General features: G+C 36.6%; 1 protein-coding gene across 1 annotated transcript in view; it reads left to right on the forward strand.

Annotated features, from left to right (window-relative positions):
- The window catches only part of CHM (CHM Rab escort protein), a 236,319-nt gene that overhangs the window by 201,179 nt on the left and 9,838 nt on the right, over positions 1-25,302 (forward strand). The window contains exons 13-14 of the mRNA XM_081563843.1: positions 15,561-15,659; positions 23,493-23,653. Of these exons, the coding sequence (XP_081419969.1) occupies positions 15,561-15,659; positions 23,493-23,653 (260 nt within the window). The remainder of the gene's footprint in view (positions 1-15,560; positions 15,660-23,492; positions 23,654-25,302) is intronic.

Here is a 25,302-nt window from a genome sequence, read left to right on the forward strand (position 1 = left end):
GCACTTACTTTTCTTTAGGCCAGTTAGATTACAGCTCATTTACAAACTGATCTCAGCAAGATTATCCAAAAACAAAGATACACACTGAGACATACATAATTACAGACAGAGACCTCTTAGTTTTCTGTTTGAGATTTAAAATGTCTCTTTGCCCTCTCCCCACTGTTTTTTAGCTTGAATCTCTAATTTGCCCAAGAGTAAGGTCTCAGGCAAACTGGGCTGTATATTTCAAGGACATGGCAAGGGTTAACTTCAGTCTTTTCCCTAGGCAGGCCTTTTTAACAAGCTAACTATTTTTAATTGCATATGCAATAAAGAACTGGTTCTGCAGTTTCCAAGAAATAAAACATTTCATTTTAATCAGTTTTCTCTGGAGTCTAATATCATGGCGACACTCTCTTTTTCTTTCTGTGGTCATGGTCTCATCAGTCAATCAGTCAGTTAAGTTGCTCAGCCGTGTCTGACTCTTTGTGATCCCATGGACTGTAGCATACCAGACTTCCCTGTCCATCACCAACTCCCGGAGCTTGCTCAAATTCATGTCCTTCAGGTTGGTTATGCCATCCAACCATCTCATCCTCTGTCGTCCCCTTCTCCTCCTGCCTTCAATCTTTCCCAGCATCAGGGTCTTTTCCAACGAGTCAGTTCTTTAGATCAGGTGGCCAAAGTATTGGACTTTCAGCTTCTGCATCAGTTCTTCCAATGAATATTCAGGACTGATTTCCTTCAGGATTGACTGGTTAGATCCCCTTGCAGTCCAAGGGACTCTCAAGAGTCTTCTCCAACACCACAGTTCAAAAGCATCAATTCTTTGGCGCTCAGCTTTCTTTATAATCCTGTTTATAATCCCAACTCTCACATCCATGCATGACTATTGGATAAACCATAGCTTTGACTAGATGGGCCTTTGACGTCAAAGTAATGTCTCTGCTTTTTAATATGCTGTCTAGATTGGTCATAGCTTTTCTTCCAAGGAGCAAGCGTCTTTTAATTTCATGGCTACATTTACCATCTACAGTGATTTTGGAGCCCAAGAAAATAAAGTTCGTCACTGTTTCCATTGTTTCCTCATCTATTTGCCATGAAGTGATGGGACTGGATGCCATGATTTTTGTTTAATAGATGTTTAGTTTTAAGCCAGCTTTTTCACTCTCCTCTTTCACTTTCATAAAGAGGCTGTTTAGTTCCTCTTCAATTTCTGCCATAAGGGTGATGTCATCTGGGTATCTGAGGTTATTGATGTTTCTTTCTCCTGGCAGTCTTGATTCCAGCTTGAGCTAAAATTTAAATTAGAGAGTGCTCAAACCAGCTCTGATAACAGGGGCACATTGGCTAATAAGTGTTGTCCCAGCAGGGATTGTCTCTCTGGGGAAGTTAAGGTCTCAGTTTGATTAATGCCAGGCTGTTGATTATAGGAGAAAGTCCTGGACATAAGTGAACTTCAGTCCATTTTCCTATCCTGTATCAATAAAGATGTAATACTTTTAGGCCATTTTTCTTGTCACTGGATAATAGCTATAGGTTGACCAGTCATTTAAAAATTTTTCCAGTGAGTTCCCAGGTGGGATGTGGAAACTTAAAAGGAAATACTTCCCATATTAGTTCGAGCAGTTTGTACCAGATGTCTAGAGTGCTCAAACCAAACCAACAAAAACCAAACCAAACCAGAACCTCACCAGCTGGGAGTCACACTCCAAATAAAATAAAATGCAAAGAGATACCCAGAAATCAGAAGCCAAATGGCATAAATGTGAAACATGACTTCCCAGTCCCATTAGACCTACAGCCTGCAGTGCTAGCAGCCTTTTTTAGTTCTGATATCAGTCAGTTCAGTTCAGTTGCTCAGTCATGTCCGACTCTTGCAACCCCATGAATCGCAGCACGCCAGATACAGTTTCAAGCAATTTATTGTTGGTTTCCTGCAAAGAAGTTACTCTATTGTTTCCTCTTTTAGAAGTTTCTAGATACCAATCAAAGCAAGCACAGCTGGCCTTTTCTAATTGTGCACACAAAAATATCAATTTTGGATTGTCAAAAGAGTCCCTACTTGGCCATTTTAGGTTGAGATCTCCTTTAGTCTAATTTCTCCAATTAACTAGGTATTTCCAAGTATGAGCTCCATACCTATTGTACATGCATCTTGCTGGAGTGTTAAAGGCTGACTTTCTGACACCCCTTTGTTTCTATTTTTGAGATTCTGTTTCCCATTTTAAGTTGAATTTGCCTGGGATAAAAATCACTAGTGAAATTGTGTAGTGGGCCAGTGTGCTGCTTGTGAGCTTAACTCCTCTAGGAGTCATTTCAAAGTTTTTTCAACCCATCTTACGTGTTTCAGATTCTGCCTCTGGCAACCTAAACCACCGTGGCTGATCAAGTCGCTGAATGGCCAGTTATGTGCCACCCCCGGACAAGCAAATATTTTAATTAAAGAGTGGGTTTCCCTATGGGACCACTGCATGGTATGAGGACTAGGCCTCCACCACTCCCATAAATTTCTCAGTCTCCTGAGAAAACCAAAAACTGGCCGGGAGGAGACGTCCCTTTTTTTCAGAGTAAAGCTCTCATCTATTCTCCTTTTATTCCAACAAAGTCTATAAAGGCAGTCGAATGAGGGAAATTGTCAGATCAGCTTCTTACTTAACCATTCAGCCAAGACCATTGAGTCCCGTACAACAGAGCAACCTCAGCATCTTTCAGCTGAGTTCCAGGTATTCCTCGATTTTTTTCTTCAATTGACCCCCCCGCTCCTGCCCAGTACCCCAGTACCTTTCCACTGGGTGGGTAATTCCCCTGGCATCTTTCAGCCAGCCCCCCACCCAATATATTTTGACTGGGTGGGAATTTCTCGGTATCTTTCAACCATGCCCCACTCAGTGTCTAGACCATGAATGGGTATACCCTGGATGAAAAGTTTCACTTGGGCCCTGCCCCAGTATCTTTCCAATTGGGAGTGGGGCAGGTAACCTGCTCCGCCACCAAATAAAACTCAGAATCTCAACCAATATAGGAGATTTGAGAACCAGGAGAGACTTACCCAAATTTGTCTGCACTCCCCAAGGAGGCGAATGAGCACAATGGGCCACTGTTGACACCAAATCTCCAGTTCCTCGTGGAGTTCAGGCAAAGGAAGATGTCTGATCTGGGTCGCTTTGTCAGTCACCATAACTGTCCACTAAAAAAGATGTACATCCTGAGAGTTGCATGGTAAGTTTTCTCTGGGACAAAATGAGGACTGCAGCCTGGGAGGCAGCACCTCAGATAGCTCTGAGACACTGCTCCAAATAAGCAGTGGGAGGAAGTTCAATATATAAGGTTTTGGTGAAGGCAGAGTTCAATACCATCAAGCACTCATTGTAATGGTTTATATAACCTTTTCTGCTTTATTATCCTTTCAAGTGATTGTTATACATTTCATAAAAATGAGTTTAAGTAATGATTTAAAACAATCATTGGTGTCTTTTTTCTTTTCTCTTTTGTTAGTATTATCATCATGAAGCACAGATTTAATCTTATAAATAAACTAATTTTTCTTTGTGATCTTAAGTTGACATTAAAGCATTTGTATTTTGTTTTGTTTTTTCCCATTAAATTCTATTGAGAAAATGGAGTTACTGTGGAGTTTTTCATGGTTGGATTCAAAAACCAAATTGTGTGCCATGTGTCATCGAACTCAGTTCCTTACTTGGTATCATAAAGAAAATGTATTTCTGACATTTTGTGTCTTATTGACACAGTCATATATTCTTAATTGGACTATATTAAATAAATGACATTTGGCCTTTATGCCTGTATGAAGGATAAGGTATGAGGCACATCAATCCCTATGCACTTGGAAAAATTTTGTCTACTTGCATAGAGTGAATGACTGCTGTGTGTGATAATCTCAGAAGCTTAAGGAATTTCTCTTTTCAGCAAGCAAATTTTCAGTGTAAAATTTAGGTTTTACATTTATATTTGTAATGTCAGTTTTTGGCTTAAGATCTGTCATCACTGAAAGAATCATGGCTGATTAGTATGAAGATAAATTCATGAAAACCTTAGAACTAGAAGAAGTCTTGTAGATGGAACTAATTCTACCCCTTCCATTTAATCATAAAAATGCTGAGGCCAGAGAGATTAAACTAACTTGGCTAAGTGAATACAGAGAGCAGATATAATACCAGACCTCCATAACCATCCTCTACTGTGTCACCCTGCTACTTATATGAGACTTGTCACTTTTAAGTACATACATTTTTATTGCTGTGCAAATTCTGAGTCGTGTGTTTCAAAAAAAACAACTTGTAAGAAGGCAGTATCTTATGTGAGAAATGGGTATTCTAAACCCAGTTTTAGACTACCGAAAGTGTGTTGTTATTTCTGGTTTTGTTTTGAGTAACTTATGACTTCTGAGTTTCAGATGCTCTTGTTTCTATACTGCTGGTTGTGACTGGCACTTGATTCACTAAAGTTTTTCAGTTATTACCCTTATGAATTAAAGGAATTAAAGCTTATTTTGCCATTTCTTTTTTAGATTAAAGGATAGTTGATTTATATTGTTGTGGTCATTTCTGCAGTACAACAAAATGATTTAGTTTTCAGTTCAGTTCGGTCACTTAGTCGTGTCCCACTCTTTGTGACCCCATAAACCGCAGCAGGCCAGGCCTCCCTGTCCATCACCAACTCCCAGAGTGCACCCAAACCCATGTCCATTGAGTTGGTGATGCCATCCAACCGTCTCATCCTCTGTCATCCCCATCTCCTCCTGCCCCCAATTCTTCCCAGCATCAGGGTCTTTTCAAATGAGTAAGCTCTTCACATCAGGTGTACAAAGTATTGGAGTTTCAGCTTCAACATGAGTCCTACCATTGAAGACCCAGAACTGATCTCCTTTGGGATGGATGGGGTTGGATCTCCTTGCAGTCCAAGGGACTCTCAAGAGTCTTCTCCAACACCCCAGTTCAAAAGCATCAATTCTTCAGTGCTCAGCTTTCTTTATAGTCCAACTCTCACATCCATACATGACCACTGGAAAAACCCTAGCCTTGACTCAATGGACCTTTGTTGATGAAGTAATGTCTCTGCTTTTTAATATGCTGTCTAGGTTGGTCATAACTTTCCTTCCAAAAATAAGCGTCTTTTAATTTCATGGCTGCAATCACCATCTGCAGTGGTTTTGGAGCCCAAAAAAATAAAGTCTGACACTGTTTCCACTGTTTCCCCATCCATTTCCCATGAAGTGATGGGACCAGATGCCATGATCTTAGTTTTCTGAACGTTGAGCTTTAAGCCAACTTTTTCACTCTCCTCTTTCACTTTCATCAAGAGGCTGTTTAGTTCTTCACTTTCTGCCATAAGGGTGGTGTCATCTGCATATCTGAGGTTATTGATATTTCTCCCAGCAGTCTTGATCCCAGCTTGTGCTTCTTCCAGCCCAGCGTTTCTCATGATGTACTCTGCATAGAAGTTAAATAAGCAGGGTGACAATATACAGCCTTGACATACTCCTTTTCCTATTTGGAACCAGTCTGTTGTTCCATGTCCAGTTCTAACTGTTGCTTCCTGACCTGCATACAGGTTTCTCAAGAGGCAGGTCAGATGGTCTGGTATTCCCGTCTCTTTCAGAATTTTCCAGTTGATTGTGATCCATACAGTCAAAGGCTTTGGCATAGTCAATAAAGCAGAACTAGATGCTTTTCTGGAACTCTCTTGCTTTTTCGATGATCCAGCGGATGTTGGCAATTTGATCTCTGGTTCCTCTGCCTTTTCTAAATCCAGCTTGAACATCTGGAAGTTCACAGTTCACGTACTGCTGAAGCCTGGCTTGGAGAATTTTGAGCATTACTTTACTAGCGTATGAGATGAGTGCAATTGTGCGGTAGTTTGAGCATTCTTTGAGACTGCCTTTCTTTGTGATTGGAATGAAAACTGACCTTTTCCAGTCCTGTGGCCACTGCTGAGTTTTCCAAATTTGCTAGCATACTGAGTGCAGCACTTTCACGGCCTCATCTTACACAATTTGAAATAGCTCAACTGGAATTCCATCACCTCCACTAGCTTTGTTCTTAGTGATGCTTCTTAAGGCCCACTTGACTTCACATTCCAGGATGTCTGGCTCTAGATGAATGATCACACCATCGTGATTATCTGGGTCATGAAGATCTTTTTTGTACAGTTCTTCTGTGTATTCTTGCCACCCCTTCTTAATATCTTCTGTTTCTGTTAGGTCCATATCATTTCTGTCCTTTGTTGAGCCCATCTTTGCATGAAATATTCCCTTGGCGTGCCTAATTTTCTTGAAGAGGTCTCTAGTCTTTCCCATTCTATTGTTTTCCTCTCTTTCTTTGCATGGATCACTGAGGAAAGCTTTCTTATCTCTCCTTGCTATTCTTTGGAACTCTGCATTCAAATGGGTATATCTTTCCTTTTCTCCTTTGTTTTTCACTTCCCTTCTTTTCTCAGCTATTTGTAAGGCCTCCTCAGACAGCTATTTTGCTTTTTTGCATTTCTTTTTCTTGGCGATGGTCTTGATTCCTGTCTCCTGTTCAATGTCACGAACCTCCGATTTAGTTTTAGACATGTGTATACACACACACACACACACACACACACATATATATACATACAAACACATATATACACCTTTCTCAGATTCTTTTCCATTATAGGTTATTACAAACTATTAAATATAGTTAACTCTGCTATACAGGAGGACCTTGTCATTTATCTGTCTTATAATTCATAGTGTGTATCTGTTAATTCTAAGCTCCTAATTCATCCCTCCCCCACCTTTCCCCTTTGGTTTATTTAAGTTTGTTTTCCATGTTTGTGAGTCTGTTTCTGTTTTGTAAATGAGTTGTTTTTTGTCATTATTTAGATTCCTCTATTAAGTGATAGCATATGGTATTTGTGTTTATCTGACATACTTCACTTGGAATGATCATCTCCAAGAACATCCATGTTGTTGCAAATGGCATGGTTTCATTCTTTTTCATGGCCAAATAATATTCCATGGTGTATGTATACCCCAGCTTCTTTATCCATTCATCTGCTGATTAAAATTTAGGTTGCTTCCATGTCCTGGCTATTGTAAATAGTGCTGTAGTGTGCATTGTGATGCATATATCTTTTTGAGTTACCATTTTCTCCAGATACATGCCCACGAGTGGGATTCCTGGATCATATGGTAGCTCTATATTAGTTTTTTAACGAACCTCCATACCATTCTCCATAGTGGCTATACCAATGTACATTCCCACCAACAGTGTAGAATTCTCTGCAGAATTTGCTGTTGGTAGATTTTTTTGATGATAGCCATTCTGACCAATGTGAGGTGGTATCTCACTGTAGTTTTGAATTGCATTTCTCTCATAATTAGTGACATTGAGCATCTTTTCATGTACAGTTTGGCCATCTATATACCTTCTTTGGAGAAATGTCTGTTTATATATTCCATCCATTTTTGATTGGGGTTTTTGTTTGTTTCTTTTGTGCCATCACTTCATAGCAGATAGATGTGGAAACAGTGGCTGACTTTATTTTTCTGGGCTCCAAAATCACTGCAGATGGTGATTGCAGCCATGAAATTAAAAGACGCTTAGTCCTTGGAAGGAAAGTTATGACTAACCTAGACAGCATATTAAAAAGCAGAGACATTACTTTGCCAACAAAGTTCCGTCTAGTCAAGGCTAAGTTTTTTCCAATGGTCATGTATGGATGTGAGAGTTGGACTATAAAAAAAGCTGCCCGCCAAAGAATTGATGCTTTTGAACTGTGGTGTTGGAGAAGACTCTTGAGAGTCCCTTGGACTGCAAGGAGATCCAACCAATCCATCTGGGTGTCATTGGATGGACTGATGTTGAAGCTGAAACTCCAGTACTTTGGCCACCTGATGCAAAGAGCTGACTCATTGGAAAAGACCCTGATGCTGGGAAAGATTGAAGGCAGGAGGAGAAGAGGACGACGGAGGATGAGATGGCTGGATGGCATCACTGACTCGATGGACATGGATTTGGGCGGATTCAGGGAGTTGGTGATGGACAGGGAGGCCTGGCGTGCTGCAGTTCATGGGGTCGCAAAGAGTCCGACACGACTGAGCGACTGAACTGAAGTGAACTTTTGTTATTGAGCTGCGTGAGTTGTTTGTATATTTTGGAGGTTAATCCCTTGTCAGTTGCTTTATTTGGAAATATTTTCTCCCATTCTGATGGTTGTCTTTTTGTTTTGTTTCTGGTTTCCTTTGCTATGCAAAAGCTTTTAAGTTTAATTCGGTCCCATTTGTTTGTTTTTGTGTTATGTTCATTACTCTGAAAGGTGAATTAAAACAGATCTTCTGCAATGTATGTCAGAGAGTGCCTATGTTTTCCTTTAAGAGTTGTATAGTATGTATCATTACATTTAGATCTTTAACCCATTTTGAGTTTGTTTTTGTGTATAATGTTAGATAATGTTCCTATTTCATTCTTTTACATGTAGCTATTCAGTTTTTCCAGCCCCACTCATTAAAAAGACTGTCTCTTTTCCACTGTTTATTCTTGTTTTCTTCGTTATGGCTTCGTTGACCATAGGTGCATGAGTTTATCTATGGGCTTTGTAGGCTGTTCCATTGATCTATATTTCTGTTTTTGTCACAGTGGTATACTGTTTTATTGACTGTAGCTTTGCAGTATAGTCAGGGATCCAGATTCCTCACACTTCATTTTTCTTTCTCAAGATTGCATTAGCTATTCGGAGTCATTTGTGTTTCCTTACAAAATTTAATTTTTTTTGTTCTACACATGCGAAAAATGCCACTGGTAGTTTGATAGCGATTGCATTGAATCTGTAGATTGCTTGAGGTAGTATAGTCATTTTCACAATATTAATTCTCCAGTCCAGGACATAGTATATCTCTCCATCTGTTTTTGTCACTTTTTTATTTCCTTCATCAGGTTCTTACAGTTTTTGAAATACAGTTTTTTTGTCTCCTTTGGTAGGTTTTTTCCTAGATATTTTACTATTTTTGATGTAGTGATTAATGAGATTGTTTTCTTAATATCTCTTTCTGATCATTCATTGTTAGCTTTAGGAATGCAGGAGATTTCTGTGTATTAATTTCGTATCCTGAAACTTTACCAAATTTGTTGAGGAGCTCTCATAATTTTCTGGTAGCATCTTTAGAGTCTTCTATGTATAGTATTATGTCATGTGAAAATAGTGACAGTTTTACTTCTTTTTATATTTGAATTCCTTTTATTTCTTTTTCTTCTCTGTTTGCCATGGCTAGGACTTCCAAAAATACATTGAATAAATTGGTGAGTGTTGACATCCTTGTCTTGTTCCTGATCTTAGAGGAAATGCTTTCATCTTTTCACCACTGAGTATGATGTTACCTGTACGTTTGTCATGCCGCTGCTGCTTCGAGGTCTCTTCAGTCATGTCTGACTCTGTGTGACCCCATAGACGGCAGCCCACCAGGCTCCTCTGTCCCTGGGATTCTCCAGGCAAGAATACTGGAATGGGTTGCCATTTCCTTCTCCAAGGTTTGTCATATATCATCCTTATTATGTTGTGGTAGGTTCCCTCTATGCCAACTTTATGGAAAGTTTGTCATAAATGAGTATTGAATTTTGTCAGAAGCTTTTTCTGCATCTATTGAGATGATCATATGATTTTTATTCTTCAGTTTGTTAATGAGGTGTATCATATTGATTTGCATATATTGAAGAATACTTTCATCCCTGGGATAAAGCTCACTTAATCATGGTGTGTGATCCTTTTAATATGTTGTTGGATTTGATCTGCTAGTATTTTTTTTGAGAATTTTATGTCTGTGTTCATCAGTGATATTGGCCTGTAATTTTCTTTTTTCCTGATATCTTTGTCTGATTTTGTTATCAGAGTGATGGTGGCCTTGTAGAATGAGCTTGGGAGTTTTCCTTCCTCAGAAAATTTTTGAAAGAGTTTTAGAAGGATAAATGTTAAATTTTCTCTAAATATCTCATAGAAATCACTGGTGAAGCCATCTGGTCCTGAAATTTTGTTTGTTGGAAGTTTTTAAATCACAGTTTCAATTTCAGTACTTGTTGTTAGTCTGTTCATATTTTCTGTTTCTTCTTTGTTCAGTTTTGGAACAATGCACCTTTCTAAGAATTTGTCAGTTTTTTCTAGGTTATCCATTTTATTGACATAAAGTTGCTTGTAGTAGTCTCTTATGATCGTTTGTATTTCTGTGGTGTCTTTTGTAACGTCTCCATTTTTATTTCTAGTTTTATGGATTTCAGCCCTTTCCCTTTTTTTCTTGAGGAGTCTGGCTAGAGGGTCATCAGTTTTTTTAAAAATCTTTTCAAAAAACCAGCTTTTACTTTCATTGATCTTTTCTATTACTGTCTTTGTCTCTATTTCATTTATTTCTGCTCTGATCATTATGATTTCTTTCCTTCTACTAATTTTAGATTTTGTTTGTTCTTCTTTTTCTGGTTGCTTTAGGTATAAGGTTAGGTTGTTTGAGGTTTTTCTTGTTTCCTGAGGTAGTATTGTATTGCTGTAAACTTTGCTCTTAGAACTGCTTTTTCTGCATCCCATAGGTTTTGGGTTATTGTGTTTTCATTGTCATTTGTCTCTAGGTGTTTTTATTTCCTCTCTGATTTCTTCAGTGATCCATTGTTTGTTTAGTCTCCACATGTATGTGTTTTTTACAGTTTATCTTTCCCTATAATTTGTTTCTAATCTCAGTGTTGTGATCAGAAAAGATTCCTGATACCATCTCAGTTTTCTTAAATTACTGCAGCTTGATTTGTGGCCTAGTGTGTGATATATTCTGGAGAAGTTCTATGTGCACTTGAGAAGTGTACTCTGCTGCTTGTGTATGAAATGATGTAAAAATATCAATTAAGTCCATCTGATCTAATGTGTCATTTAAAGCCAGTGTTTCATTGTTGATTTTCTGTCTTGATGATCTGTCCATTGGTGTAAATGGGTCATTAAAAAGTCATCCACTATTGAATTACTGTTGATTTTCCCTTTTATGGTTATTAACATTTGGCTTATATATCAAGGTGATCCTCAATTTCTCTAAGTAGTGATGTTGAGAATTTTTTCATGTGCCTGTTCACCATTTGTATGTCTTTGGAGAAATGTTTATTTAGGTCTGCCCATTTTTGATTGTTTGGTTTTTTGATATTGAGTTGTTTGAGCTTTTCATATATTTTGGAAATTAAGCCCTTATTGGTCACATCAGTTCAAATATTTTCTCCATTGCATAGGTTATCTTTTCAATTTGCTTGTGATTTTCTTTGCTGTGAAAAATTTCATAAGTTTTATTAGGATATTTTGCAGTTTCTTTAATTCCAATACAAAGGTAAATATATCGCCAAGAGAGGAATTTGTGACAGAGAACACATTTTGTCATTTTTTATGCCATTAAGCCTTTATTCCTGTGCTGAGCTGTGCTCAGTCATGTCCTACTCTTTTGCAACCCCATGGACTGTAGCTGGCCAGGCTCCTCTGTCCATGGGATTTTCCAGGCAAGAATACTAGAGTGGATTGCTATTGCCTTCTCCAAGGGATCTTCCCGGCCCAGGGATCAAACCCAAGTCTCTTGTATCTCCTGCAATGGCAGGTGGATTCGTCACCACTGAGACACCTGGCCAATGAAAATGAAAAGGAGCTTAGTTTATAAAAGGTAGATTCACGATTTAAACCAATTTTCAAGTCAATTATAATCTCACATGATGCCAGTGGGCAATATTTCCAGTCCTATTGCATCTTCCAGAATCTTAAGTTATATTTGTTAATTGGTACCAGTGGATGTAATACTTTTAGGAAAGCAGTTGGCCCACTGATCTAATTTGTGATCATTTTTAGCATTTATTCAGCAAGTTAGTTTGATGGAAAGGAATTAGAATTGGTCACAGAATAGGAAGAAGCATTTTATGTAGAGATTCAAATTTTAATAGAAATATGACATGTTCTGGGCATGGTTTTGTGGTTATTTTAACCCCTTAAGGTCTTGAAGTCTTTTTGCTCATGTACCCCTCAAACACTTAGAAGTTGGCTTATATAATTTTTCATCATAAGATTCAAATAATTACCAACTATGTAGTTTCTAACAGTATAAATGTTGATGTGGCATGATAAAACAGTAACATCACCCCTTTAAATATATTCAGTGGAATTTCAGTATCAGAAATATTTGATCCCCACTATCACCCATTTCAAATAATTAATGGAAATAGATTTTTTTAAAAATTTCTTAAGACAGTAAGCTTCTCAGTATTAAAAAAAATGTCTTCTGGATTCAGTAATTCCAATTAGTATTTGTGTAAAATTAATCAAACTATCATAAATACATTACAGTTTTGAAAAATGATGATTAAACACAAATTAAATTTCTTGAAATGCATTGCTTAATAAAGTGGAAGAAGAGGAAGTTGAGCATCTAGACAATGACTTGCTTGGAATTATTTTTGTTGTTGTTGTTATTCAGTCACTCAGTTGTGTCCAACTCTTTGCGACCCCATAGACTGCAGCATGCCAGGCTTACCTGTCCTTAACCATCTCCTAGAGTTTACTCAAACTCATGTCCATTGAGTCGGTGATGCCATCCAACCATCTCGTCCTCTGTCATCCCCTTCTCCTCCTGTCTTCAATCTTTCCCAGCATCAGGGTCTTTTCCAGTTAGTCAGCTCTTTGAATCATATAGCCAAAGTATTGGAGCTTCAGCATCAGTCCTTCCAATGAATATTAAGGGTTGATTTTAGGATTGACTAGTTTGATCTTGCAGTCCAAGAGACTCTCAAGAGTCTTCTCCAGCACCACAGGAGTTATTTTACCTTGTGAAAAGTCCTCTTGTATCTTTATACACATACCAGTTTAAAGATTGCTGCCTTTAGTGACTTGTAGCACCTTATACAAGAGATTATTACAATTACTGAACATCATTTAGTGACTAAGAGTGGGCATTCCAGAGGCAGACCATGTGGGCTTGAATTTCAGCTCTGAGCTTCAGCTCTTCCTTTTACTAATTGCATGACTTTGGGAAATCTGCTTAACTCCACTGTTAACTCTTACCTGTAAAATGAAAATAGCGATTGACTGTTGCATGGGTAAAATGAAATAATACATCAGACATGCTTAGGGTAGTGTCTGACATATGAAAGTTTGCTGTACAGTAAATTCTAGATAATCTTTTCAATTCTTTTGAGAATTTCATATAAGTATCTTAAAGTGTCTATGAGCATTTCTCAGGCAGATTTAAATAATTTAAGGAATATTCACTAATACTTTCCTTACTTCTACCCTGGTCGGTCAAATAATTTTCCACATTTTGTACAAGAAGCTAGTAAAATTTTCCTATGCATGTGTATGCATACATATATTTGTATGCACACATATGTCTTTGTAAGACTGTGAATACTTAATGTCTACTCATGGCAGAGAAGCAAATTGTCTTTACCCACAAATATTTATTAAACACTCAATGAAAAGTGAAAGTTATATTTAACAAAGAAGAGGAAAACTGACTCTAAAACTTGCCCTCGCTAAAGACTTATGAGATGTATGAAGATTAATAAGCCAATTTTGAAAGTAATTTGAATTAAAAAAAAAAAAAAACACAACCTCTCTGATTTGAAAAGAAGGCAGTAAATTCAAAGTGACCTAAACGAGAAAGTAATATAGATACCAGGAAAAGCAGGTAACAAGAAGCAGGAAGAAAAAACAGTTGTTCATATCTTAAAATTGTAAATCAATTATTAATAACAATGTAGCATCTAAGCAGAATCAAAGTATATACATTAGCATTCAAGTTATGGGTGTCTTTAATTTTTTCTTCTAAGAATTGTAATAAAGCTTGTTAAGTACAAGATGCTAATCTGACCTTATTACTAAAAAATTTTGCTATCATTGCCTGAACTGAACTCTTACATTATTAGGAAACATAAGGATATAGTTACTTGGTGTATTTCTTTTATATATCCTGATTTACAGAACTAGTAGTTTAGTATTAAGATATTTTTTAAATATACTTTTTTATTTATATTAATGTTCACTTGCTTTTCCTCTAGTATACATTAATTGAATAGGAAAGCACTGGAAAATTGAGAACTTTGATGTGAATGTTAGTATTTTGTGAGACTGAGATGAGAGACAGGACAATTTCTGTCAAGTGTTACATCAGAGATTTCTACCTTTATAGTTATATACTCTTGTTTAATTCAGAATTTATCTGGGGACTTTAAACTTCCCACCAAAGTTATATAACAGTTGAAAATTTTAATTTCATTAGGAATAATTTCGTTGTCAAGGTTGTTTACCTTTTGAAGTAATTAGTACCATATATCTTTCAATATCCCAGAATCAATGGGAATCATTATTACATTCATATAAAAGCATTGCTTAAATAAGATGGGTATTTTATTGGCCATACATAAAACAGGAACTTCCTTAGAATATCACTTTAGTTGGTACACCTGGAAAAAATACTACAAAATTAGATTTTAGCTCACATGATTATTAAAAGTCCCTCTACGCTTAGATATATTTAAAAAGAATTCTATTCTGATGTTACACTTCTATTGTAAACTTTGAACTATCTTCCTGAGGTTTAAAAAAAATCTACTAGTCTAAAATAAACTTTTAGAAAAGAAGCACGTGTACTTCTCTACTGGGGTTTTAGGAGCAGGACTGTCTCAGTTCTTATACTTTTCTCTAATATGTATTTTTTCTTCCATAATTCTGTTCTGCCTTAAGCCGTTTCCAGAACCATAAGAATTACTCCCATTTAGGGATCCCCTTAGTTCTTCCTTTCAGTACATAGACCCTTTTGTCCTTCCTTTACCCTATGTATTAATATGTAGGCCTTTAGGAATTTTAAGTGCCTTAGGCTGCAGTATTTCACTTCTGTGAAGGGCCTTTTTCTACATGATATTCTAACCCATTCTTTGAGATCCAGGCCTTATGAATCTGTAAATGCAGGACAAAATGATTTGGAAATCCTGAAAATATTGCAGACTTTTTTGAGTTGTGCCATATTATAGACTTTTAAGTATATGTATGAGTTAAACTAAGCTAACAGTGTTCCTCAAAAGCTTTCTTAGAGAACCCTATAATGAATAGATGATTTGTTTTTAACTTATTAGTAAAGTTTGCATAAATGGTCTTTTCAGTCTGAAGAAAATGAAGTGTGTTCTCTAAAGTAAATAGATAGTCGACTTTTAGTCTTTTTTAATATTCACTATTTTGCTTAGCAATCCTTTATCCACCCTCGTTGGGAATGTTTTAAGGATAGCTTAAGCTGTTTCTATGAACACATGGTTTCCTAAGCTTTTTTACTGTGCTGATTTGACAAAACCATCCACTGGTACTTCTTGAGTCTCAATATGTTCCCTCTTAGTTAACATGTATTTTCACTATACAGTTAACACACGTAGCCTATTGCTTTGGGTTTTACACGCCCCCATCACTAGATTATAAACTTCTTAAAGGCAGAGGCCATGACTTACTTGACTCTCTTCCCCCATGGCATCAGCTTAGTGCCTTGAATATTAGTACACAGTGAAATTTGTGATATGCAGGAACTCAAAATATTTTTTTTTAAACAGATTTGGTTCATTTGACTTGTACATCTTCTAAAACAGCAAGAGAAGATTTAGAACCAGTTGTGCAGAAATTGTTCACTCCATATACCGAAACGGAGATAGGTAAGAACCATAATCAGTGATTCATGATGGAAAGGTAATGTGACCACTTTACTCTTCTTAGAGATGTCTTGAAGGTTTCTGTAGCCTGAACTGAAATATGTTGTATTCAGCACCAGTACTTACATGTTTTACTAGGATGATTAAGCACATTCTCTTCCCAAAAATGGGATAGTGTCTGTAAGGATAAAGGAAAATATACATCTCACACACAATGTATATATTAAGTGCAAAACTATACATTTATATGTGTATATACATGCATAGAAAAAAACTGTCAGGAAATCTGTCAATCTTGGTGGAATTATAGGTAATTTTTTTTTTAATTTTCTTTATTTTATAGATGTTGTTCAACAAGCATATATTCCTTTATCAGAAAAAGTTTTCTTCATTTATTAAAAAAAAAACTTGATTCGACTGAGAGATTAAACTATTAATTGGCAAGTGCAGGAATCCTTCCTGACCAATAATTGTCTTTTAATGCATAGTATGTTAGTGATGTGATATTTAGCTTTCAAAATATGTATATCACTTTGCTACTTACTCATGGTGGAAAAATGCTTTTCAGCCATAAATTTTGTAACTTTTCTCCCCACATCATAGGGTAGTTCTTATAGATATGAATGGAGAAAATTGTAGTGAATCTTGTGTATAATTGATTAAAACATACCTAATGGATCTTACTCATTTATATAGGATTAGCATGTCCAATTGAATTCTGGCCAGTTTCCTCATTGATTCATATGTCTTCATTTTCTTTGAATGCTGTGTTTGTTCAGGCAACAATTTATTTACTCCCTACTTATTGTGTTTCCTTTTAGTTCATCTCCTGTGTGTCTTGCTTGTTTTCTTTGCAGAGACAGTGCATAAAGGGGCATTTACATAGGAAAACAAACTGATCCATTCTGAAGAGCTTATGTCAATATAATTAATTTCATTTTGAGCTGCCTGAATCAAATCCTGCAACCTGAAAATTTATTTCACTTTTGTTTAGAATTTAATTTGTTCCATATTTACTTTCTTTAATTAAAAATATATAAACTTCATATAAATATTATTGTTAAAAATTTGATTGCAGAGTTATGGTACACAATAATATTCTTAACTGTAATATGAAATCAGTATTATCTTTGGCTTTAATTACCTTGCTTATAAAAACTCTGAATTCCTTCTTTTTTCTGAAGTTTTTCATAATTTTTTTGTAATTTCATTGTGTGGTGGTCTCAATTGTATCATTGCTTTTCATTTTTTAAATGCATATAGTTTTCTTTTTTAAAAGTCAAAATGGGGAAATTACATGTTCTTTCCTTAGCATCTTCTAGCCGTTTTAGATTTTTAAACATTAATCTTAATGGTTAATGTGATCCCATTTTGAAATGATGTATTGTTCAGAACCTGAGTGAAATTCTTCAGTAAGAACTATGTGCTCAGAGGGGTCCTCAGGTGCACTGAGGCACTGAAAAGCTAGTTTTCACTGACACATAGGCCTTTTTATCATCAGGATGAGGTAGTGGCCATATTTTAATTAAAATGTCAGAACAAATACTGTTGGAGTTATTGAAAATGAATCACCAGATAAAGTGAGCACTGGGCCATGGCAGGTCAAAGAGGCAAAGTCACCTGGAGAAGAGAACTCAATTTATTTTCCTGCCTAAATGAGAAAGAAGGAACTTTATGAGCAATATGAACTTTTAATACATTAAAGCACATTCTTCTCTGTATCAAAAGCGTCTGTTTTCATGGATTAGTGGCTTGTACTGTTATGTTTTAATTATTTGACAATGATATGAAACTTTATGCTTTAGAGCTTTGTAAATACTTTGTCTTAAAATGCATGCCAGAAGAATAACATTAGTTAAGCTTATTTTCTTTTTATTCAAGTTCTATGTTCTGTGTAGTGCTATGCTTCATAAGCTTCTGTGAAAGTCAGCCTAGTCACTTTAATGAAGTTTATTTATTGTAAAAGGTAATGTTCTCTTCTCAAACACAGTACTTCTTTTCCTTTGTATCTGAGAAATTCAATGTCCTTGTGAAGGTATGCCTTCTATTCTCTCTCCTTCTTCCTTGTTCATGTTTAAGGTATCAGCTGGAACTCTTATCATATGCTGTGCCTTAAAGAAGCAGTTGTACTAATACTTCCAAGAGCCCTACTTCCCAGGCTCTTTTAAGAACATCAGAGATCTCTATAAATTCTTCCCTGCTTCACAGTGCAAGGACATTTCAGATGTTTTATGCTTAATAAACCTGATTCTACAGGTGAGAAGATGAGGTGATTGCTCACCATTCATAGGTGCATTAATTCTTCAATAATCCATGCATGCATGCATGCTCAGTCGCTCAATCATGTCTGACTCTTTGTGACTGCATGGACTGTAGCCCTCCTGGCTTCTCTGTCCATGGAATTTTCCAGGCAAGAATACTGGAGTGGGTTGGCATTTCCTCCTCCAGAGGATCTTCCCAACCCAGGGATCAAACCCATATCTTCTGCATCTCCTGCATTGGCAGGCACATTCTTTACCACTAGCACCACCTGGGAAGTCCCTAGATTCCATAATATCCTTCTAAGCCTTGGTAGAATTTTCCTAAGTATTACTTATTTTACTCAGGAAATTAAGATTTTTCCATACAAACTGAAGCAGGAATTTCATTAGTACAGTGTCTTCAAATGTGTGCAATGTAGTATCATGACTTGTACCATCTTCTTTCTCTTTTTCCCTCCATTGGACACAACATGTGGAGTTACCTCATTCCATCTCATTCAGTTCCTATCTCAAAAAGCAGCACTGCCTGAAAACAGGAATTCCCCTTATAGATGTCATTTTGAAAAAGGTGGCTGATGAGGGTATTCAGAATTACTGGACTGAGAAGTCAAATGCCTTATCTTAATTCCTTTTTGTATTTGTTGTGTTCAGTCTAGGTGGTAATCTGTAGTAGTCTCCTACTCTCTTGGTCTCATGTTAGCTATGTTGCTAAAGTAGTTCACTTTCTCCCTAAACATGTCATGCAACTGTAGACTATTGGTTGCTTTTATTTGGTGTGCCATTGTTGATTTTCTTTGGCCTACTTTGTTCTGTACTTGCCTCTGTTTAATTTGTGCAAGATTTTACTCCAAATTACCTATTCCTTATTTAGTCTTTGCACAATCTAATTGAACGAAATGAGCTTTTACAGAAAACCAATTCTATTTCTGGCCAAGTGATGTATTCCTATCCAAACCTTGACAGCTTTAATATTTTTTGACAATTGTGCACTGCACAATTGCATGTTATTTTTCCAGCTCTCTGCCTTCCAGCTGGCCTCAAAGAAAGATGAAGCAATTATATGTTTCTTTCAGGCTTTTAAGGTCAAAGCCCGATAACTCCCTTGTATCTAGACCATTTATATTCAGCCTATGTCATCTTTTCATCTTCTTGGTTTCCTTTCAAATCTTCAACCTCTATGAAATTTCTTTCCTAAATCGATTGGATTGTTCGTTTTCCCCAACTTGTATTGAGTGAAACCCCTCCTCTGAGCTGGAGCTTTCATAAAATATAAGATAAGCTCTCTTAATATATGCTTGGAAATGGAATGAGTAACATTAAAGGACTTCCAGATCTTAGCCCACTTTTCTGCAGTGCTCCTAGAGTCTGGTTTCACAAGTGATAGGTGCTGTGTTTAATATCTTCCTGTAACATTTAATGAAACTAAACTCACCAGTAAAGTTACTAAGAGCCATATGGTTTTAGCTGTGAAATATGAGTATCTTATGTTCCTTTATTTTGTTAGTAAGTAGTCTTTGCCATCTATTGTGTGCTTACACAAAGCTGGTGATACCTTAGACTCATAGATCTTGGCATTAGAAAGGGACATCTTAAAGAATCACTTCATCCAACGTTTCTCTGTCCTATCACATTAATAATTATGGATTATTCAGGATGAACAAGGAAAAGAACATATTTGGTATTCTTATAGTGGAGATATTTTGAATTAAGTATAATAAATACCTGTTTGTCCTGAATTGGGAGATGGGTCATTCTTTTTAACTGAATACTATAATTAGCTAACTTTTCTACACTGATTATAAATTAACAAATAAGATTTAATTAACTAGATAATTATACCTTTAGAACTTTCTTTATGATTCCCATAGTGCCTCATGGTCTTGGGTGGTTGTCATGTATATCCGTTACTACCATTATACAAAATTTGAGTTTTTCTTCAAATTCAGGCTAAGAAAACACTATAGTCAATATATATATTAACAGTAATGTTTTCTGTTTTCAACCAAAGAAAATGTAATTATAACATTTCCAAGGAGGAGGGGCATAAAAATAATTATTAAGATAGAAAGGAATGTTGTGGTTCTGTTACCAAGTCATATCTGACTTTTCGCAACCCCATAGACTGCAGCACACCAGGCTTCCCTGTCCCTTACCATCTCCTGGCGTATGCCCAAGTTCATGTCCATTCAGTCAGTGATGCCATCCAGCCATCTAATCTTCTATCCCCTCTTCTGCTTCTGCTTTCAGTCTTGGACAGCATCAAGGTCTTTTCCAATTAATCATTTGTTCACATCAGGTGGCCAAAGTATGGGAACTGCACCTTCAGCATCAGTCCTTCCAAAGAGTATTCAGGGTTGATTTCCTTTAAGATGGACTGGTTTGATCTCCTTGCTGTCCAAGGAACTCTCAAGAGTCTTCTCCAGCACCACAGTTTGGAAGCATCATTTCACAGTTCGAAAGCAAGAAATAGGCTTTAGTTATTGAGGTTAATAACTTTTAAAAAGCATATCATACTATGATTGTACCTGAAAACAGAAGTAAAATTAGTTCAAGAATGACTCATTGAGCATCTGTTGTATACTAGGCTCTGTATTAGGGAACATGAAAATTCAAGAGAATAAGGACTAAGTCTACTTCAACTTTGTATCCCCAGCTCCTAGCCTGATGCCTAACATATATAATAAATGCTTGCTGTAAATGAGAGAATGTGTACTGAAAACAACTTACAGTCTCATTGTCGTATTTTTCTTGTTGGTTGGCATTACTTTTGTAATCTAGTAGGACAGAGTGTTAGTGAGTTAGGATATCCAAGTTTTAATCTTGTATATACTATTTTTTAATAACAGCTTTATTGAGATTCACATACCATACAGTTTACCCATTTAAAGTGTAAAATCCAATGTTTTTTAATTTGTTGTTCAAACATCACCACAGTCAATTTTAGAATATTTCCATCACCCTTTAGCCATTAACCTGTTCAGTTCAGTTCAGTCGCTCAGTTGTGTCCGACTCTTTGCGACCCCATGAACCTCAGCATGCCAGGCCTCCCTGTCCATCACAAACTGCCAGAGTCCACCCAAACCCACGTCCGTTGAGTCAGTGATGCCATCCAACCATCTCATCCTCCGTCGCCCCCTTCTCCTCCTGCCCTCAATCCTTCCCAGCATCAGAGTCTTTTCAAATCAGTCAGCTGTTCGCATCAGGTGTCCAAAATATTGGAGTTTCAGCTTCAACATGAGTCCTTCCAATGAACACCAAGGACTGATCTCCTTTAGGAAGGACTGGTTGGATCTCCTTGCAGTCCAAGGGACTCTCAAGAGTCTTCTCCAACACCACAGTTCAAAAGCATCAATTCTTTGGCACTTAGCTTTCTTTATAGTCCAACTGTCACATCCATACATGACTACTGGACTAGACGGACCTTTGTTGGCAAAGTAATGTCTCTGCTTTTTAATATGCTATCTAGGTTGGTCATAACTTTCCTTCCAAGGAGTAAGTGTCTTTTAATTTCATGGCTGCAATCACCATCGGCAGTGATTTTGGAGCCCCAAAAAATATAGTCTGACACTGTTTCCACTGTTTCCCCATCTATTTCCCATGAAGTGATGGGACCGGATGCCATGATCTTAGTTTTCTGAATGTTGAGCTTTAAGCCAACTTTTTCACTCTCCTCTTTCACTTTCATCAAGAGGCTTTTTAGTTCTTCTTTGCTTTCTGCCATAAGGGTGGTGTCATCTGCATATCTGAGGTTATTGATATTTCTCCTGGCAATCTTGATCCCAGCTTGTGCTTCTTCCAGTCCAGTGTTTCTCATCGTGTACTCTGCATAGAAGTTAAATAAGCAGGGTGACAATATACAGCCTTGACATACTCCTTTTCCTATTTGGAACCAGTCTGTTGTTCCATGTCCAGTTCTAACTGTTGCTTCCTGACCTGCATACAGGTTTCTCAAGAGGCAGGTCAGATGGTCTGGTATTCCCATCTTCTTCAGTATTTTCCACAGTTGATTGTGATCCACACAGTCAAAGGCTTTGGCATAGTCAATAAAGCAAAAATAGATGATTTTCTGGAACTCTCTTGCTTTATCCATGACCCAGCGGATGTTGGCAATTTGATCTCTGGTTCCTCTGCCTTTTCTAAAACCAGCTTGAACATCTGGATGTTCACGTTTCACGTATTACTGAAGCCTGGCTTGGAGAATTTTGAGCATTACTTTGCTAGCGTCTGAGATGAGTGCAATTGTGCGGTAGATTGAGCATTCTTTGAGATTGCCTTTCTTTAGGATTGGAATGAAAACTGACCTTTTCCAGTCCTGTGGCCACTGCTGAGTTTTCCAAATTTGCTGGCATATTGAGTGCAGCACTTTCACAGCATCATCTTTCAGGATTTGAAAAAGCTCAACTGGAATTCCATCACCTCCACTAGCTTTGTTCAGAGTGATGCTTCCTAAGGCCCACTTGACTTCACATTCCAGGATATCTGGCTCTAGGTGAGTGTGACTGATCACACCATCGTGATTATCTGGGTCATGAAGAACTTTTTTGTACAGTTCTTCTGTGTATTCTTGCCACCTCTTCTTAATATCTTCTGCTTCTGTTAGGTCCATACCATTTCTGTCCTTTGTTGAGCCCATCTTTGCATGAAATATTCCCTTGGCATCTCTAATTTTCTTGAAGAGATCTGTAGTCTTTCCCATTCTATTGTTTTCCTCTATTTCTCTGCATTGATCACTGAGGAAGGCTTTCTTATCTCTCCTTGCTATTCTTTGGAACTCTGTATTCAAATGGGTATATGTTTCCTTTTCTCCTTTGCTTTTCACTTCTTTTCACAGCTATTTGTAAGGCCTCCTCAGACAGCCATTTTGCTTTTCGCATTTCTGTTTCTTGGGGATGATCTTGATTCCTGTCTCCTGTGCAATGTCATTAACCTGTACTTTCCCTCAATTCCTCCCCAACTGAAGGTAACTGTAATCTACTTCATTCTTTTCTTTATTAGGGAAGTGCCATGCACTTATGGGATCTTAGTTCCCCAACTGGGGATTGAACCTGGGCCACAGCAGTGAAAGCACTGAGTTTTAACCACTGGACTGCCAGAGAATTTCCCTACTCCCTGTCTATAGATTTTTCTATTCTGGTCATCTCAATCCTATGTATAGTATTGACTTTATAATATTTTAAGTTGATTTATCCATGTAAAACATAAGAATATCAGTTTTTGTTAACTTCTCACTTCACTGGCATAATTTAAAAATGAATATGATCATAAGCACTTTGAAACTGGTGATGAGAAATAAGATAAGTCCAAGGAAATGTGATTGGAGTTAAATCTAAGTAACTTACTGATAATCAAAATAATTTTTAATTCTAATTTCTCTTGTTGAAAAGCCATCATTGCTTGAAATATCGTATATATGTATTAGAGTATATGTATGCAGATATACTATTGTTGAAATACAAAGCTCTGATTTATTTACTACAATGTATAGTTATGGTTTTGTTAGTAATTGGCTACATATTATAGTAATTGAGAGGTATGCTGTGCTTTAGATATACATAAAATTTATGTTTACATTTAGAAAATGAAGAAGTTCAAAAGCCAAGACTTCTATGGGGTCTTTACTTCAATATGAGAGATTCTTCAGATGTCAGCAGGAACTCTTATAATGATTTACCATCCAACGTTTATGTCTGCTCTGGCCCAGACTGTGCTTTAGGAAATGATAATGCAGTCAAACAGGTAAGGCTGTTGGTCTTTCTCAGTTTTAGATTAAAAAGTTGGTGTGGTAGGGAAAGTGAATTGTTTTTTCCTCTAAGAGGTGGGAAGAGAGACTAAAAAAGCATCTCTCTCATTTAATACCATCTCTGCAATTTGCTCCTAAACATTTTCTCTCTGAACAACAAAGCCACATTAAATATATTTTAAATGTAGTATCAAATATTGTCATGGTCTTGAATATAATGATGAAATACAAGAGATTGTTTATGAGTTCCATTGTGGGAATAAGGATAGAAGATCTTAGAAATACATATTCAGAAAATGAATTTATAATGCCAATATTCTAAAGAGACATTGCTTCTAATTTAAATTGTGGTCTATCAGTGTATTTTGAAATACATGAACTTTTTTCCTCTTTAAACTTGAGTTATTTCAAAAGGAGTGTAACTGGTAAGGCACACAAAATGTATTTTTTAAATGGCATTTTTAAGGCACATTCTTATCATGGAAAAGAACATACAGTTTTTCACAATGAACATGATTCCTTTAATGTTTTGACACAAGCTGGTATCCCAAAGCTACTATAGTAACTGCTGAAGAGTATGTTAAATCAAGGTGGAATTTGTGACAGCACTCCTGGGCAGGGCTATAAAGGTATAAGGTAGGTGACACAAAATGCCAAAAGTGAATTATGACTCTACTAAGCTGAAAATTCATATGCATGTACAAATATACTTTTCTGCACTAGTCTGAAAGAGAAGAGCAGAAAATACTGTTTTTTAGCCATGAGCCTAAACTTTTTACCAGTATAATTAGTGCATCTATCTATTGAATCAATAAATGGATAATTTAGCATTGTTCTAAGACTACAGGTGGAAATTTCATTCCCACTAGTGGCAAGGATCTTATAGGAACAAATGGCTTCTTTGAGCCTTTAATCTTTCGGCATAGCAGCAATGCCGTGACCCATATATTTACAGTTTTTTGCCAGATTCTTTGTTTTTAATCCTCAGAGTCTAATGGTAATCCACGATAATTATATTTTGTCAATGATAACAAACAAAAACAGAAAGTCACATCTCTCATCCATCTTTTGTTCTGTTAGTTTAGTAGGAACCCAGAATGGGTCAATATCTACATTTATGGCTTAAAATGGCCAGGTCATATTTGCTTTAATGTTCCATTTTTTCCCAAGCAGAAATTACCAACAAGTTATCAGCCAGATAACTTTATTTCTCTGTGAACTTTAATATTTTTATCCAAAATGAAAGGCCTTAAATAAGGACTTAGTATAGAAGTGCTAATGTGGTTTAAGCTGTAAGCTAGAAGATTATAATTAAAGGATAATTTTATCACGAGATAATTTGCTTCCCAAGAAGATAGACTTGAGTACAATGTTATCACAGAAGAAAACAATAATAATGCTAGTTTGGGTGCTAATTATTATATGCTATTAATTATAAGTAAGCTTATATTTGTTACATAGCTTTTAACCTCAAATAAGTTTTAGGAAAAATATTATAATGCCTACGTTAAAGGGCATCAATAATAACTTTTAAAAATAGCCAGTTTATTCAGATAAACTGTGTTCTAATTCTAGTATATTACACTGTGTTCATCTCAAATGCCAATTGATGACTTCTGTCTTCCAGATTGGCTATAAAACCCTC

Source organism: Giraffa tippelskirchi, chromosome X (genome assembly GCF_054371585.1).
Source record: "Giraffa tippelskirchi isolate mGirTip1 chromosome X, T2T-mGirTip1v1.2.pri, whole genome shotgun sequence".
Classification (NCBI taxonomy): Eukaryota; Metazoa; Chordata; class Mammalia; order Artiodactyla; family Giraffidae; genus Giraffa; species Giraffa tippelskirchi.